Here is a 14,050-nt window from a genome sequence, read left to right as displayed (position 1 = left end):
GAATGCCCAGGTTCAAATCCCCACTCTTTCTAAGACAACAAAGAACCAAATACAGATTTCCCATCCCTATTTTTCCACATCACTGTCACACATTAAACATATCTGTAGTAAGAGAGCACATGGAAGCAAGTTTTATAAAGAAAGCAATTACTAGAAAACATATAGAAGGCTGTGGGATAGACTACATTTTTCATTTAGCCACAGGTCCAAATTTGACTAGCACAGTGACATGGAAAAAGAGCTGTTCAAACCTTCCATCCTGTGGTATTTTTCCAGATCTTAAACACCCTGTTTATCTGGTTACTGGGGCCTAGCTACACAATACACAGTCCCTGGGTCAGGTCTACCACAAGGACTATCAATCATATATGCTGTCATGAATGTTGGAATTTGGATAATAATTGGAATGACAGGACACAAAGAGAATGTTTATGTCCTCTCTACATACCATTGTCCCAACTGGAAACAGCCCTGGTGGAGTACGGTTTGTTCTGTTGGGAAAAACCTTTCTGAACCCCATCAGTATATGCATAGACCCCACATGTGATATATATAGCTGCCCTCTGCAGTTGTTCCGGCCAAGAAAATGTAGTGAGGGTGAGACTGAAGCCCCTTGTGTACTGTGGTCCTGATCCATATTGGGACCCACACACCTGAGCACTTAGTTCCCAGTAGGAAACTTGCAATGGCATGAAGATTACACAGGCCAGACCTACGCCACGGGGGGTGGGGATTAAAATTTAAAGTGCTTAGGCACCAAGTTTCAGCTGAAGGGTACAGAGATAACAGGTGGTAAACCAGGCCTCTGGACTGCAGGTCTGGATCTGGCCTGGATTTACCTGGCACTCACAGAGGACCTTTGGCCCCACTGGTGTCTCCAGAGACATGGTACACCCTTCCAGGAGTCCCAAGGTGTTCCAAGTTTCCTTCCCAATAAAGACTCCATTGTTGTCATTGGAGATGGTAGAGCTGATGGGCTACTTTCAAACAGAAAGACTAGATAATTAGGTTTTTAGTCTCATGGGGAAAGATACTGTAGGTCTGGGAGGTGATTCAGATTAGGAAAACTGCACAAGAGAAATTGCTGAACACCCTTTTTTAGCACTACTATTCTGATCAAATTAAAATAAAAAAACAAATTTGTAGCCCTAAGATTTTCTTAGTATATTAAAAATTCTACTACATGAGCAGGGGAAATGCTTAAGATGTTTTAAGACTTAAAAAAAAACACCACCTCTATTCCTCATTTTATAAATCATCATCACCGTCATCATCTACATCTAATAACTAAGTATGTAAAATCTGAGGATATTTAAATCTGGTGACTGGAGCTTTGAATGGGCAAGATAGAGCATTCTACAAATCTGGACAATGCCTCAAGTTTGCAGAAAAATCTGAAATCTAAAACAAACACAAGGCCTTGAGGGTCCCCTACCGTGCAAAGTGGGCCTTGCTCAGTGGCCAGCACCACAAAATAGGGTCACAGTTATCCTAGGGAGAGGCTACTGGGGGGGGGCAGACAAGGCTATGGGGGCTTTTCAGGAAAGGGAAAAATGAAAAAGTGGGGGAGAGGGAACTCCCAATAGTTCTTGTGGTTACCCACTTGTATATTCTAATAGCCAAGTCAGCCAAATCTCAGAATATTTTAATCTGGTGACTGGAGATTTGAATGGGCAAGACAGAAGGATTAGGGAGACCCAGGTTCAAATCACCGGTCTGCCATGGGACTCATTAGGCGATGTAGGGCCAGCCTAACCTACCTCTCAGACCTGTGCGGATAAAAAGAAGAGGATGACGATGCAAGGTGCCTTAGTCCCCATTGTGGAGAAAGATGGAGTATAAATGAAGAAAATAAAATATAAAATATAGCTGAAGATGAGAGGCAGATAAAAGGTAGGTTGGTGAATGGCTGAGGAGAGAATGTGAAATGGAAATGGCAGAGGATATGGGGGGCTGCCCGGTGGAGGTAAAAAGGAATAATGTAGTGGTTGGGTTACAGGGGAAAATCCCCCCTAAGTCCTTAAGGGTTCCCTACCAAGCAAGTGGGCTGGCTGCACACAACTGGGCCTTAATTTTCCTAGGTATAAGATAGAGGGAGGGAGAACCAGAAGATGAAAGAAGAAGAGAATGGATTTATACCCCGCCCTTCACTACCCAAAGGTGTCTCAGAGCGGCTTACAAACACCTTTCCCTTCCCTTCCCCTCCCCACAACAGACACCCTGTGAGGTAGGTGGGGCTGAGAGAACTCTTGACAGAAACTGCTCTTTTTCAAGAACAGCTGTGCCAGAGTTATGGCTTGCCTAAGGCCATCCAGCCAGATGCAAGTGGAGGAGTGGGGAATCAAACCCTTAGAGTCCGCGCACTTAACCACTGCACCAAAGGGCAGATAAATGTTTGCTGTTGGGAAGGGATGAGAAAAGGAAGCTGGAAAATGGGAGAAGCTGTGGGGGCTTTCAGAGAGGGAAACAGAAAATAGTGAGGGAGGTGAAAATTAGATAACCCTGAAAGTCCTTGAGGGTTCCCACTCGTTTCTTCTGAAAGTGACACATGATCACTGCAAGCTGGTTTTCACTTCTGGAAAAGCCCCAATAAAAATGAGCACAGGATATACTATTCATCAAGGAAACCCGGTTTGTGTTTTGACATAGCATCAATGACTTCAAACTCACATTGTTAGCCTGGCTAAACCAAAAGGTTATCTATGAAATTGCTTCTCTTGCATAAAGTTCCTTTGCTGCCTTAAGTGTAGTAAGGCTTATAGGTTTGTTAAAATATTGTTCTATCTCAATCTTCTCCTTGTACAAACATTCCTAATATATACTTTAAAATCCATGATAGTTTCATTTTTTGTTAGTAACCAATTTAAAACACACAAGGAATAGTTGAAAAGAGTAAGAGTCCAGTAGCACTTTAAAGACTAACAAACTTGAGGTAGGGTATGAGCTTTCGTGATGCACTGCTCACTTCTTCAGATACAAGGAATAGTTGTTTTAGAAAAGGAATGCAGTTTTACATTACATTAGCATTACCAAGATATACATTTGCCATTTGATTCTGTAAAACATCTTGCTTTATCTGAAGCCAGCTTCACTTTATATTTTCTTACATGGAAACCACTTCTGAATGAGAAAGATCAGTATCTGCAACAAGTGAACAGTCATGTACTTTGCTGTGTGTGTTGTCAAGTCACAGTTGACTTATGGTGACACACTAGGGTTTTCAAGGCAAGAGATTTCCAGAGGTGGTTTGCCATTGCTTGGCTCTGCATCATGACCCTGGTATTCCTTGGTGATCTCCCATCCAAACACTAGCCAGGGCTGACCATGCTTAGCTTCTGAGATCTGGCTAGCCTGGGCTAACCAGGTCATGTGTAGTCATGTTTGAAAGGTATGCATTAGGAAGCCCTGGTCAAACTGCTGCCCTTGCTTCTCTGAGCTTAGGGATAGGAGAGCAAAACTATGATCCTAAACAAGCCAAATATTTATTTATTTATTTAACTTTTATCCCGCCCTTCCTCTGAAGCAGCTCAGGGCAGCTCACAACATGATAGGTATGCCAACCTAGCAGTTCGAAAGCAAGAAATTGCAAGGATAAATAGGTACCACTTCAGTGGGAAGGTAACAACGTTCCGTGCACCTTGGTGTTTAGTCATGCCGGCCACATGACCATGGAAATGTCTTCAGGCAGCGCTGGCTCTTCGGCTTTGAAACGAAGATGAGCACCGCAAACCTAGAGTCGGATTCGGCTTTCGAGCAAGGGAACCTTTATCTTTACTTATACCATTCAACCACTTAACTGTTTAGCTTCTTTAAAATCAATGGGATTCTGTCAGAGAAATAACTAGGGTTGGTAGCCTGAAGGTGAGAATTTAAAAGCAGTTCCCTTCCCAACTCAACAGGATACAACTCACCCCTTCATCTATCTGATAGTGATTTAGCTGTCATACTGCAGCCTTTGGCAAGGTCTGAAGTCACAGGAGCAGCAAAAGTCCTGGGGAAGTGATCCTTTTAGAATGTAGAGGCATACTGGCCTTTGAGGACACTGGGGAAAGTCCCTGCGAGAGCTTGGAGACCCCCCCCCCACACACAGGACCTGCTTTTCTCCGGTCTTGCTTCATGTGAGGTGAGGAAGGAATCGACTCCCCTCAGCCTGTCACAGCCCAAGGCAAGGCCAAATTCTACCTTGCCCAGGCCAGCTCCGCCCTGAGGGAAGGGAGACTTGCTTTGCTGGAGCTGGCCCTGCACCAGCCAGCAGGGCCACCAGACAGGGTTGTTGTTGTTTTTCACACTAGGCGAGGCTACCTCCTGCACCCACCAATTTTCAAACATAAATGCATTTTAGGAAAAATGAAAAACACAACATTTGAAATTGCTAATTTATTTTTTTGTTAATTGTGAGAATAAGCCGGCTTAGTCCCAAACAGCCCCAGAGAGATAAGACTCTCCCCGGCAGGGGCTGGAGGTCTTCTCCTCACTCGGGTTGGACCCATGTGAGAGACCAAAGGAATCATATCTCGCTTGGGCTGGCCCCAAGTGAGGCGACCGAGACTCTCCTCGCTCCTACTGGTCCCCCGTGAGGCGAGAGGAAGCCCTCTCGACTAGTCCCCACCAGCACTAGCAGCAGCCAGGCCGAAGCGCCTCGCCTGGGTCAGCTAGCCCCTCGTAAGGCAAGACGAGCCCCGGCCAAAGCGGGATTTTCCTCCTGTAGCCCCTGCCCAGCCCTTCCTCCTCTGAAGTGGCATGGGGAGGGGGGGGGACACGGCTCTTCCCAAGGCTGTAAATTCAGGCCGTTCCCTACAGTACGACGCTTCCGAAGAACGGCCGTGCTGCAGCAGAAAGCCTCGGAGCCCCTTGCCGCTCGCTCTCATGCAGGGGGAATGCTGCCTTCAACTGGCCAGCGTACCTAGCACAGCAGCGTTGCTCAAGCAAGCGCCCGGAGAGGACGGCAGCCCCAGAGCCACGCACGTTTATTGCAGCCCGCGTTTCTGCAGGCTGGCACCTACTGGGTCAGATGGTCCATTACACGGCGTGCCAAAGCCGCTCGTGCATCTGGAAAATGAGCTCGCAGGCGACCATAAGTCTTCAAAGCACCACGATATACTGCAGTATAAGAACCGAGCACGCATTTCCAGCCCGGAGACCCGGAGACTCCCTCCCTCCCTTTCCTGGTGACCCGTATCGGGGATCAAGAGCGCAGCTGTAGCATGCCGAGAGCCGCTGAGCGCGGGCTTAACTCTCACACCATGGCGGCTCGCTGCTGCGACTGCGCTTGCGGTCCCTCACGCGCTGGCCCTCTCCTCCTCCTACACGCGGGCCCGTCCGCCTGCGAAGGTCCAAGGGGCGCTTCTCCAGCCAAGCCTGCCCGCGGAGCCGTCTCCTCCACTCCCACCCGCCTGCCCCACCCCCGAGTGTGTCATCCCCGCGCGCCGTCCTTTCCCCTCCCAAACTCGCGCTCAACTGGGAAGCCCCTTCGCTTCCCCCTGCAGTAGCAGCGCCGGCGCCCTCTCCCCCTTTACGGTAGCGATTATTGCACAGCAGACAGAAGCCGCGCGGATTCGCGGTCTTCGGAGAGGGCGGGGGGAACTAGGGAGCTGGGGGGCGGGTCCTGCCCTGGCGGGCCCCGCCTCCGCGTGCCGATCTCTGTCCTGGAGCGCCGCTAGGCTGCCAGAGGGAAGGAGCCACCTGCTTCTGTGCGGAGCCGCTCGCTCCCTCGCCCGGCTCACAGAGCCGCTTCGCGCCGCCGCCGCCCACGCGCCCAACTTCTGCTTCCACCTGCCACAGGGCTCGCCTGGAAAGTTACCGACCTGCCGTAGTTTCCCCCGAGGGGAGCAAGTCGTTGCCGCTCGCCGAGGGAGAGACGCCCTCTTGCCGTGCCTGCCCTACCTTCCCTTCCGCAGGAGAAGCGCCCCAAGCAGCCACCGCCGTTCGCCTCGAGCTTGGCGGGGAGGCGGGATGGAGACCCCCTCTGCCGCCTCCTGCCGCCGCCGCCCGCTGCAGCCGCCCTTGCTCCTGTGCCTGCTGCTCTTTGCCCTTTGCCCGCAGCCAGGTGAGTGAGTGGTCGGCTCGGGGCGGGGCGGGAGGGGCGAGAGCAGCGCCGTCGGCGGGCCCGGGGGGCAGCTGTCAAAGAGTGCCGCGCGCTGCCCGCTGCCTTTCTCTCTTTCTCTTTCTCTTCTTGTGCGGAAGGAAGGAAGGAACTTCGTGGCTGCTGCTTGGCCGCTGGGGTGCTCTGCGCTGGGAGCTCCCTTCCTCCATCTGCTTTCTGTTTTGCGTCGGTTAAGATTTTCGAGGGCTTCTTTGCTTTTGACGGCGGCGGGCGTGTGTGTAGGCGACGGAGTGCGGACCCCGCAAACACTGCTGCGCTTCTGTTGGAGGCTGAGGTGGGACTTGGCAGTAGGTGTGCGGGCATATGGAAATGTGCATAGCCCCTGTGTTCTCCGTGGCATTGGGAAAGCCCCCCGTCCCCTCTTTCAAAGCATTATTTCCTATAGTAGTCTATCGTCATTTACCTGCTATCAGTTTATGGCTCTGATTCCCCAGGGTAGTTGACGGCAGTCGAATATACTCCCAGAAACCGTCTGCGATTGCATCGGCCTCTTTCCGTGTGATTCACAAACCGCTTTAATTTCATGTGCTTGGGGTGTAGTCGAGGCGTTAATCCGTTTTAAATTCTGATAAATCCTTGGTGAGCCAGCGTGCAATCTTTCTCTTAGCCCTGGGTGCGTTATTTCTTTTCCCTCTAGGGTACGAATATAAAAGGATTGCTACATTTTCAACATTTATTTCCTCTTACTATGAGGCAATGTGTCGGACTGTTGCCCTTCTCTCCCCCCCCTCCCCCCGTCTGAGTTTCATTGTGAAAACAAACAAAAATCTGCTTTCTGCGGCTTGCCAGTTCACGCTTAAACTCCCAGAGGAATTCTGTGAAAATAGAAAAGCCTCTGACTTGGGTGGGTTTCATCGGTCTCCGTTTGAAAGTTGCCTTTCTAGTTGTGCTGGGGAGGATGTGAAAGAGGTGACCTCACCTGCAGTTGTACAAAGCAAAACAGCAAGCAGGTTGGGGTGGGTGGGAGAAGAAAGGGTTGTTAAATAGTGAACAAGATAATCCAGACGAGGCTGCCAGATAAAACCAGGTCTTCAAGGCGTGTCAGTTCTGATGGTGTATTTTCAGTCACTAATACTTTAAACATCTCTTATAATAAGCTCTTTAGAGAAACTTGTTAGTGTATCTGTTTCCTGCCTGTACTACAAATGATGTCATAGGCAGGGGCACTTTTTTTTAATCTTCTGCCATGGGGATAATTCCAGTCCTATCCCTGTGATTCCCCCTTGGGTGTGTGTGTGTGTGTGAGTGGGTGGGTAGGTAGGTGGGTGGGTGGGGAGGAGAGGAAAAGAAAGGTATTCTCATTTTGTTCCTGGCATAGTCAGCCCTCAGGCATTGTATTGGTGATAGAATTGGCACTTCTGTATGGATCTGACTGGTAACAACACCCTTGACTAAGAAAATGTCTCATGTAAACACTATTTCTGTTGGAAGGCTTTAGTCTTCATGGTTGGCAATTCGAAAGGTGGAGCTCATTCACTGGAACACACACATTCTGCTTTAAAATTAAAGAGCAGTTTGATGACAAAGTCCAGATTCCCTGAGTTATGAGACCCACCTGGTTGGTTTTTTAAATAAACCCTAGACCATTTAAAGTAAATAGCACATTGCTGGCTAACTTCTAATACTGTGATTATTGTACTGTAAGCGAATGTGGTTTCCAGACTACAGTTGCTCTATTCTGGAGCAGTCTCATTAAACTAAAGTCAGTTGGAACTCTCTGGAGTGTGTGGGCTGTAGCCCAAGTTCGTTTTGATTGCTGTCATTATTTCTTGAGCTTCTTAGGATCTTGACAAAGAAAAGGGTATTAAAGTCTTCTTGAAATAACCTGGGCAGTTCTGTTTGTACTTTTTTTTTTGTCTGTCTAGTATATTTAAACAGAACTGAAACCAAGGGAAGCAAACTGTGAACTCTGTTCTTTCTTCAGTGTGTAGAATATCTCATTATTCTTGTAGAAAGAGCGTCAGCCTGTGGTGACATCTTGTACTGCTCCGAGAGAGAGGCTTTGTATGCTTGCCTTTAGAGGCGACGGAAATGTTGCAAAGGATTCAGTGCTTTTAGTCACCAGACAGTACATTTGGAGAACTCCCGTATTAACTATTTAAAGGCTACATTCTAGATGTAAGTGGGAAGCACAAATGAATTTCTGGGCATGTGTTTTTAGAAAATTTCAGTTGTGGTTATTTTGAGGAAGTTTGGATTTAGTAAATGTCACAATGTGGCCTTGAAATGGGGGGGGATCCTCCTTTTCTGTTATGTTATTAAACGCAGTACTTAATTAGCAAGTCTCTTAATTAGCAGTTATGATGCAACATGAAAATATTCTCCATTTACTTAGAGATTATGTGATTAGATCAAGGCACACTTACATGGGGATAAGCCACATTGATTACAATGGGATTTATTTCCAGGGAAAATATGCCTAGGATAAAGATAATATTTATGCTTTTTAATCTCATGAGATATAGTTTTATTGCAAAAAAATGAGTTATTCCAAAACTTATGGAACAGTTCCCTTGATTTATAATTAAAAACAATTAATTAAAAATTAAAAAATAAAACGTGCATGGCAGAATTTTGAAATATAATCCTGTTGCAGAATTTTTAACGTTATATTTTCCCCCCTGACATAGCAGTGTCAGCTAATATACTTTTACTTTATGGTAAGCGTCATGCAATCCCAATTTTGTTTACTTGGAATAAAATCATTGTATTAAGTAGGTCTCATTCTCAGAAAGTGGGCATAGGCGTGAACTTGAAACAGTGCAGTCCTAAAAGGAGTTACACTTTTCTAAGGCCATTGATTTCAGTTGATTTGGGTGTAACTGTATAGGATGGCTAAGCTCGCAGGCTTTTTCAAATATATCTATACAGGAAAAACTGCTTATTCCTCATGATGAAAAAGAAAAAGTTTGTCTTAGCTTTATGTCATGCTTAAAAACAGACAACTTCAGTTTTGTGCTCTTAAGCAGAACATCATGAATCATTGCATTGAAAGCATCCATTTTTAATGGTTAGAGTATTGGGATTAGAAACTAAGGCTCCAGATCTATGCATGCTTTCTTGGAAACAAGGTCAGTTGAACCCATAAGGAGTTACTTCTAAATAAAACGATTGCTGTAAATGGCTAAAAATGGGATTGGGGCAGTCTTCATACCAGTAATGTGTGTGTGTGTGTTATTGGGTACAGACTTCCGGCTACACTCCTGGGCTGAGCAGGTGGTGCTTGACTTGCTCCTGAACTTTTGATTTATCATCGTTCATGGGTTTTGTCTACTCTTTGGTGACATACAGAAACTGAATGTAAGAAATAGTAAATTCATAAAGACTTGTGAATATATTTATATAAAATCAATATATAATTCTATAATTAATTGCCTTTTAAATGCTAAGTAGTGATCAGATCTGTTTGTAAACAAGCACCTTTATGTGGTATAATTAATAATTTATGCCCGTGGAATGGGAGCGCCTAACTGGGTTGCAGTTTTGGTTGTAAGTCACTTAATGTTTTGACTTTCTTGTGCACTGTTGGAATGCATACACAAACTAAAAGTAGATACCTTTCAGTGAGTCAGTTATGGTTGGCATTTGTCCAGATGGCAAGCTGACTAGTTTTGTAGCGTGTTTGTCTTCAACTGGTTCATGTAAAAATAGCAATGAACTTTGATGATTTTGTTTTGTGTTTAAAAAATATAGCTTAGTAAACTTAGTAAACTTAATAGTGATCAGACCTTCTGTATGGCAGTAGAACCTTGCCTACAAAATGGACACAGCCTGCATATATGTACAAGGAAACCTGGAAGCCTTAGTTGGATAAATAAATATAATGCATAAATGTATATCACTAGATGTGTGTCCAATTCCTTTGCTTACCAACCCTGTGGTTGCAATATTTAATGGAAGTTTGAATATTGAATATGTGGCTCTGTGTTATGCCAAGAGCTGCAGCAATACCACTGCGTTGTGATAGCTCAGGGAAGGTCTTGAACCCACTTTCTTTTTTATGTATGTTCCATCCTATCATACTTTGATCACATTATGAGAAGGCAAGAGTCACTGGAAAAGACACTAATGATAGGAAAAGTTGAAGACAGCAGGAGAACAGAAAGACACAGCATGAGGTGGATTGACTCAATCAAGGAAGCCACAGCCCTCAGTTTGCAAGATCTGAGCAAGGAGGTTAATGATAGGATGTTTTGGAGATCATTAGTTCATAGGGTTACTGTGAGTTGGAAATGACTCAAAAGCACATAAAACATATTCATGTTCCATCTTCCCTGTTTGTGCTGCCTTTTCCCACCAGTGGTTACTCAAATGGATACATAATTCTTCTCTCCTCCATTTTATCCTCACAACTTCCCTTTGAGATAGGTTTGGCTGTGAATGTGTGACTGACTCAAGGTCACCTGGGAAGTTTCCATGGTAGATTGGGGATTTGCACCTGGGTTTGTTAGATCTAACCATGACACCATAGCGGTTCTGATCTATCAAGGAAGTTGTTAACCCCTGCTTTTTTGTAACAGAGGGGGTATTTTATACCTTCCTTGTCTTTGTTGCCCGATTTTTCTGGCTTCTCATGAATAAAGTTTTGCTTCCATTGCAAATAGCTGAATTCCTTCATTATTCACATTTGCAAGTCTTACCATCATCTTAAAGGCAGTGGCCAATTTTCAAATACCTACCTTTATTTTCGAATGTGATATGCCTGTAACAAAGAAAGAACCAAAATTTCCATTGCATGGGTGTGTGGGGTTTCTTGAGACAGTGTTGACCAGAATGTTCAAATTCGCTTCATTTTTGGCACTGCAAGTCTGATCACCATCCTGTAGGTGTCCTGCCACAAAAAGACAACCTTGGCTTCCATAGGAAAAGACAGCTGTAGCTTTCCATACAAACAGGTCTCAAGAGAACATGGGCCAGGATGAACTGGTTCCCTCTTATGTTTGACTCTGCATCTCCCATGTTCATCCTCAAGCTAGTGGCCAATTTTTTAGGCTCCTAACTTTATTTGTTTATGAGTTACTCTTGCCTCAGACAAGCAGGCAGGCGGCCGGCTGACAGATGGTTTGATCCTTTTATTATTATAGATTTGAAACCTTTTGGGGCCAGAAATGGCATACAGTTGCCATAGCCAAAAGCTTAGCATTTATGGTTCATGAACTAAGATCACAAATTTAAGTTTGGGGAGCATGGATTAATTTTCACTCAATTATGCTGCGTTGGAGGTTTATCTGCCACTTTAAAGTGGTAATTCTCTGGCAAATATTTGCTTAGTTTAAGATTAAATTACTGTTCTAGAAACTTATAACTCATAGGTTATTGGTTCAGTTGTTCTTTCCTTCACTGATAAGAAATACACTTCAAAAATTTTGAAAAAAAAATGGTGAAGGAGAGAATAAGCTCCAGGCTGTGTAGCAGAGGTTATCACATGTTTGGAATGGTTCTGTAATGTTTGGTTAAAAGCTTTTGCAACTTTCTCGGTGGATTTAGTTGTGAAATATTAAGCTGTTCCCAAGATACTAAGCAAAAGAGATTTTATTTATTTTATTTCTCCTCTTACAGAATATTTGTTTGCATTATTCATTTCAGCTTAATTACAGCTATATTACATCTCATCTTGGCGTTATGATCCTCGTACACTCCTCTTGGCCCGTAGGATGATGCTAAATAAGAGTGTGATACCACAGTGCTGTATATGTTTGCATATGGCATATATTTGCATTGATATCCAAAGAGATACAGGTTTGGATCAGGGCCTCACAGCCAGTGTGTTCATTCTTTTATTTTGTGATTTCCTATACATGTCTTAGTAAAGTCTGGAAAATATAACATGGCAATAGTTTTTCATGGTAGTTTGTCATTAGTAAAATATACCTATATGGACATTGTGCACCTTACATTTTACTTGCTTTCAACAAGGCTCATGAAATGCAGTATATTATAGTTCTGCATAAGATTGCTTCATAGAAGTACACACATCAAATAGGTGTAAAAGATAGTAGCTTAATTTCTTATTGCTTAATAAAATATTCTGAAACTGTGCACTATGATAAACTACTGGAGCAGATTAAAGGTGCAGTGCTTGCTTAATTAATTAATTTATACCCTACCTTTCTTCTCAGAGGAGACCCAAAGCAGCATGTCTTCAATTTATCTTCATAACAACTCTGAGAGGCAGGTTAGGCCCAGGGTCATCCAGCAGGTTTACATGGCAGTGTAGGGAGTCAAACCTGAGTCTCTCAGATCCTAATTTGGCACTATGACTACATTGGCTTTATGTATATGGTACTAAGAATATAAGAAGAACCATGCTGGATCAGACCAGTTGTCCATCTAGTCCAGCATCCTGTCTCACACAGTGGCCAACCAGTTCCTCTGGATTGCCAACAACCAGGCATAGAGGCTGAGGACCACCTCATGTTGCCTTCAGGCTCTGGGATTCAGACGTTTAGTGCCTCTGAATGTGGGATGTTCTATTGGGATATAAGCAAGTTCTTTTCCTGATGTCATGAAAGAATTAACATGCTGTTGTGGGGCTAATTTCCTAGTTAGTTTGCTTAGGGTCAATAGAGAAGTCTGCACGTATCTCCCGCCAGAGTGTAGGTGATAATATGCATAATGAGTTGGTATTGAAATTGTCTATTGGCTAATCAGTAGGTTTGAGGATGTCCGGGTGTGGAGACTTAGGAAAGTTTTACTGCCTTTGTTTTAACTCTTGCCTGGGGCACAGACACGAGGTTTAGGCTTTACAGAAACAAGATGTAGATTTGAGGGCTAAACAGGATGTTTCTTGTTTTGAACTCCCAGTTTCCTTTCCCCCCCCAAGTAATTAGTAAACTTTACTTTTAAAGCTAATACACACGTATGCTGTGCATTTCTTTTACTCTAGCTATATTATATACCCAACAAAAGGTTATGGGCCCAGCTAATGTTCCACTGTTTAATAAAGCAGCAGCTGCTGCCACGGATATATATTTAGCATCAGAAAGTAGAGAAAGGGACTTCCGGTATGGCATAGCGACGGGCGTGCTTGGCGGAGCCGAGACATCCGATTCCTTTTGCGCTTCTTCGAAGCCCCACCGGTCACCGGGTGGGCTTCGCTAGCCCCCCCAGAGAGAGGACTAGCTGCAGAGGGCTTTGCGGTGGCCCCTTCCTGAATTGGCAAACGGGAAGAGGGGTGTCCGCTGCCGCCCTGAAGCGAGAGCGCTCTATGGAGGGAGCATGGACGCCATGTTCCCACAAGCTACGACCATCCTTTCTCTTTTAACTTGGTGGGATATTAAAAAGAATTAGAGCAAAAAGAAAGTACATTGTAAAAAGAAAGACTGGTGCATGAAGGATTTCTCTTTTTTGATATTGGACTAATTACCCCAGGCAGCTAGCTCCAACATTGAGAAAAATGGCCGGGAAGTGGACTGGAGCAGATATCGTTTAAGAAGGAGGGGGTAAGAAAGCTTCTATTGTTTGAACTGCTGGTGTTGTTAGAAACAAGAAATGTTGTGCGGTGGAAACACAAAAAATTAAAAAGTTTTGTGAAAACTGGGAGGCTGGAAAGACGAGAGAGGGTGGAAAAATGGAGGAGGAAATAGAGGAGGAGGAATTCTATCCAGGCACATTAATTGGAGAATTAACTTGGGAACAATTTTCAAGCTTTTTGAGGTGAGAAGTAAAGCAAGCAGTTAAAAGTACATGCAATAATTTGATGAAAGACTACCAAAATTTTATAGCTCAAGATGAAAGTACAAATGAAAAGCAACCTCAACAAGCTCAAGGAGTTACAGAAGAGCAAAGTTGCACTCAAGAGAAGGCGAGAGAACCACAAAGTAACAACTTGATTGCTGCGAAAGAAATGAACCAAACTATAGCTATGTATAAGAGACGTTACTTGAAAGGGAAAACAAGCTGTATGTTGGGGAAGGAGGTAACAAAAAATTATGCTTGAAAAAGAAT

At 44.6% G+C, this 14,050-nt stretch overlaps 1 protein-coding gene across 1 annotated transcript in view; it reads left to right on the top strand.

Annotated features, from left to right (window-relative positions):
* Positions 1-5,952: 5,952 nt before the first annotated feature.
* Positions 5,953-14,050, top strand: part of LOC107106240 (CD166 antigen-like) — a gene marked incomplete at its 3' end in the record, with an annotated part of 181,981 nt that continues 173,883 nt past the window's right edge. The window contains exon 1 of the mRNA XM_015406355.1: positions 5,953-6,046. Coding sequence (XP_015261841.1) covers positions 5,953-6,046 — 94 coding nt within the window. The remainder of the gene's footprint in view (positions 6,047-14,050) is intronic.

This window comes from Gekko japonicus, unplaced genomic scaffold (genome assembly GCF_001447785.1).
Source record: "Gekko japonicus isolate JY-2015 unplaced genomic scaffold, Gekko_japonicus_V1.1 scaffold2466, whole genome shotgun sequence".
NCBI classification, from domain to species: Eukaryota; Metazoa; Chordata; class Lepidosauria; order Squamata; family Gekkonidae; genus Gekko; species Gekko japonicus.
The sequence above is the reverse complement of the archived record's forward strand: the minus strand, read 5'-3'. Positions and strand labels throughout refer to the sequence as shown.